This window comes from Nicotiana attenuata, unplaced genomic scaffold, assembly GCF_001879085.1.
Source record: "Nicotiana attenuata strain UT unplaced genomic scaffold, NIATTr2, whole genome shotgun sequence".
Taxonomy (NCBI): Eukaryota; Viridiplantae; Streptophyta; class Magnoliopsida; order Solanales; family Solanaceae; genus Nicotiana; species Nicotiana attenuata.
In genome coordinates this window covers 50,384-54,352 of record NW_017675210.1, presented here as the reverse complement: position 1 = coordinate 54,352, position 3,969 = coordinate 50,384, and the positions used below count along the sequence as shown (strand labels likewise).

Here is a 3,969-nt window from a genome sequence, read left to right as displayed (position 1 = left end):
TATGTTGGAAAATCATCAGGTTATGCTGGCATCTACTTGGGAGAGAGACCCTATGTTGGAACGTCATTACGTTATGCTGGCATCAACTAGGGAGTGATACCATATTTTGGAAAGTCATCAAGTTTTGCTGGCATCAACAAGGGAGTGAGATCCTATGTTGGAAAGTCATCAGTTTTTGCTCGTATCAACTAGCGAGTGGGACCCTATGTTGGAAAGTTATCAAGTTATGCTTGCATAAACTAGGGAGCGATGACCGTATGTTGGAAAATCATAAAGTTATGGTGGCATCAACTAGGGAGTGGGATACTATGTTGGGAAGTTATCAGGTTATGCTGGTATCAACTAGGGAGTGTGACCCTATGTTGGAAAGTCATTATGTTATACTGGCATAACTAGGAAGTGGGACCCTATGTTGGAAAGTCATCATGTTATGCTGGCATCAACTAGGGAGTGAGACCCTATGTTGGAAAGTCATTAGGTTATGCTGGCATGAACTAGGGAGCGGGACCCTATGTGGGAAATTCATCAATCTTGCATCAACTAGGGAGTGGTGACCCTATGTTGGAAAGTCATCAGGTTATGCTTGCATCAACTAGGGAGTGGTGAACCTAAGTTGAAAAATCATCAGGGTGTGCTAACACTAACTAGGGAGTCAGACCCTATGTTGGAAAGTCATCAGGTTATGCTGGCATCAACTAGGGAGTGTGACCTTATGTTGGAAAGTCATCAGGTTATACTGGCATCAACTAGGAAGTAGAACCCTATGCTGAAAAATCATCAGGTTATTGTGGCATCAACTAACGAGTGTGACCCTATGTTGGAAAGTTATCAAGTTATGCTTGCATCAACTAGGAAGTGGTGAACCTATGTTAGGAAATTATCAGATTATGCTGGCATAAACTAGGGAGTGGGACCCTATTTTGGAAAGTCATCAGGTTATGCTGACATCAACTAGGGAGTGGGACCCTAGGTTGGAAAGTCATCAGGTTATGCTGGCATCAACTAGGTAGTGGGACCCTATGTTGGAAAGTCATCAGGTTATGCTCGCATCAACTAGTGAGTGGGACCCTATGTTGGAAAGTCATCAGGTTATGCTGGCATCAACTAGGTAGCGAAACCCTATGTTGGAAAGTCATCAGTTTATGCTGGCATCAACTAGGGAGTGGTAAGCTTATGTCGGAAAATCATCAGGTTATGGTGGCATCAACTAGGGAGTGGGACCCTATGGTGGAACGTCTTCAGGTTATGCTGGCATCAACTAGGGAGTTGGAACCTATTTTTGAAAGTTATCACGTTATGATTGCATCAACTAAGGAATGAAACCCTATGTTGAAAAGTCATTAGGTTATGCTGGCATGAACTAGGGAGTGGGATCCTAGGTTTAAAGTCATCAGGTTATGCTTGTATCTACTAGGGAGTGGGACCATATATTGGAAAGTCATCAAGTTATGCTGGCATCAACTAGGGAGTGGGAACCTATGTTTGAAAGTCATCAGATTCTGTTGGCATCAACTAGGGGGTGGAACTGTTTAACCAGAAAACTGAATATTTGGTTAAAGCTAGAATTTAATAGAGAAATCGAGTTACTGATAATCAAGAAATAAGAGATTTTGTGAACAACAATAAAGCAATGAATAAGAGTATATTTCAGTATAATCAGAATGATATTTCGTGTCCTACAAATGTTGTGACTTTCTCTTTTTATAGTCAATTCTAAGAGAAAGTGTAATACCTTTGTCTTAATGAGGCAATTACGAGCAGTAAATGACATTAAAAGAAACGTTATTCAATCATTCTTATTAAATACAAATTCTCTAACGTATTAGGCATTTAATGTTGAATTTGGACTCTTTTACGCTATCAGATTCATATCTTCAATTCCTTCTGATCTTCGAGCTTTAAATGGCTCGAACAGGTACGAGTCTCGTTTCATCTGGATAGTAGCTCGTATCTTCTCTCCCGCATCTATTGTTGCTCGTTTCTTATTACTCTTTGTCATGCTTTGACTATTTGACCGGTCCACGTGTCATGACATGTCATCTTCAATATTTAAATTCAGTTTTTTCCCAATACAGATAGTACCCCCACTTTCCATTTATTTATCAATTAAATATTTGGGAAGTGGTTCTTCATTAAAAAGGGAATTTTTGCCTTAATTAATGCTATGACAGTACTAACGCTTCAGTTGTCTTTTCTATTTAATGCATCGCACACGTGTCTCCTTCTCATTAGCTCTGTAATTCTGCAGCCTTTTTTCAAGGCTTCTTCAACTCCACTATTCACGAAGTGATAGTTGTCTTTATTATAGGCTTTCCATCATTACACTTCTTAATCTTTGACGGTTGCTTTTATATAAACTTAATCCTCCTTCCACAAATTTTTACCTAATATTTCACTATTTACTTCTATTCACTTCTTCCTCTGTTCAAGCCTTTCTACCATGTCATCTTCAAATCCCAACCCTAGAAGAGTCCCAATTCTTGACAGTTTCCCCAATGCCCCTGTGAGACATAGAAGGGGTAGAGGGGGTAGAATTCGTGGCCTTGGATCCATTCGTGGTGGTACCTCTGGTTCCATCACTCCTTCTTCTAGCTCTGGTATTACTTCTAGAGGTTCTTTCATTAATAGATCTTCCTCTAAAGGCAATGAATCTTCTGAGTCGATGCAAGAACCTTTGGTCGAAGAAATAGTGCCAATTGATTTATCTTTCGAGCATGATAAAGAATCCTTTCGTGACCAAGTAATTAAATTAGAGAGAGCTGACACTTATCCTTCTTTAATTACTGAACCCTTAATTTCTACTGTTCGAAAAGATTGTCGTTGGAGAGATGACCTTCATATAGTTATTCCTAACCCAAACCAGAGAATATCTTCCTATAGGATTGGTTTTTTCTCTGTTTATACTTATCCCTTTACTTTGGGATTTATTCCTGCTATCGACTCAGTCATACTCGATTTTTGTCATTTTTTCAAAATTTGTTTGGCTCAAGTTGGCCGTCTCGTATGGAGAGCAGTAGCTTGTTTAAGGTATGTATCGGTAAAGGCTGATGTCGATTTTACCTTCTCTCATCTGATTCATCTTTACCACCCCAAGCTATTTCGCAATGGTGTTTTTACTCTAACCGCAAGAAGTAAAAGGGTTTTGGTAAGCCCTGAAGATGATAAAGATCGAGGCTGGTGCACCCGTTATGTTGCGGTACCCACGGTTGATTTGGTGGGTGAATCAAATATTCCTTTCCCTGAGAAATGGAACCTTGCACGTAAGTATTTCTTTCTTGCCGTGTTTGTTTTATTTCAACTCCTTTTCTAATTTCATTCTTTTTTGCTTTTTTTGTAGCAACCATGGGAGATGTGGAACCCGTTCCTAATTTCCGTGGTTGGGTAGATGCTATTTTGAAGGCCATGCCTATGGAGGCACGAACCTGGAAATCTATTTCTAACAAACATGGTTGGAAAGTAAAAACTCACGGTATGCGTCTCTTATTGTTTCCCGAATGTTAAATTCTTTCCCCTCTTCTAACTTTTTATCCTTCTTTCTGTCAGGATTTGCTATTCGAGGAATGTCACCTGAAGTAGCTATTGCCCTTCTAGCTTCTTTTGGTACTCCTCTTTCTTTAGAGAGAGCACAAGCTACGCTGTCAAAGAGGAAAGTTGTTGAAGAGGATTCCGAGGACGATGAAGATGAAGACACCTCTTTGGCAGTTAGACCTAGAGTCAGGAGACGTATCATTTCCGAAGATGAATCTGAAATTTCTCCTGCCCGTGCCTCCTCTCCGGTTAATATTGTTTCCGATGATGAAACCATCCCCAGGGACACCATTGAATCCACTCAACGTCTCTTCACTGAGGGTTTCGAAAGTGGTGATCTAGGTCCGGTTTTAGATGAGGTTCCTCTTTCCTCTTCCATTCCTATTCCTTCTATTCCTTCTTTAGTTTCAAGTACATCTTTGCCCTATTTTATCTGTTCCT

At 40.1% G+C, this 3,969-nt stretch overlaps 1 protein-coding gene across 1 annotated transcript in view; it reads left to right on the top strand.

Annotated features, from left to right (window-relative positions):
* Positions 1-3,543: 3,543 nt before the first annotated feature.
* The window catches only part of LOC109219805, a gene marked incomplete at its 5' end in the record, with an annotated part of 43,559 nt that continues 43,133 nt past the window's right edge, over positions 3,544-3,969 (top strand). The window contains one exon of the mRNA XM_019384278.1: positions 3,544-3,887. Coding sequence (XP_019239823.1) covers positions 3,544-3,887 — 344 coding nt within the window. The remainder of the gene's footprint in view (positions 3,888-3,969) is intronic.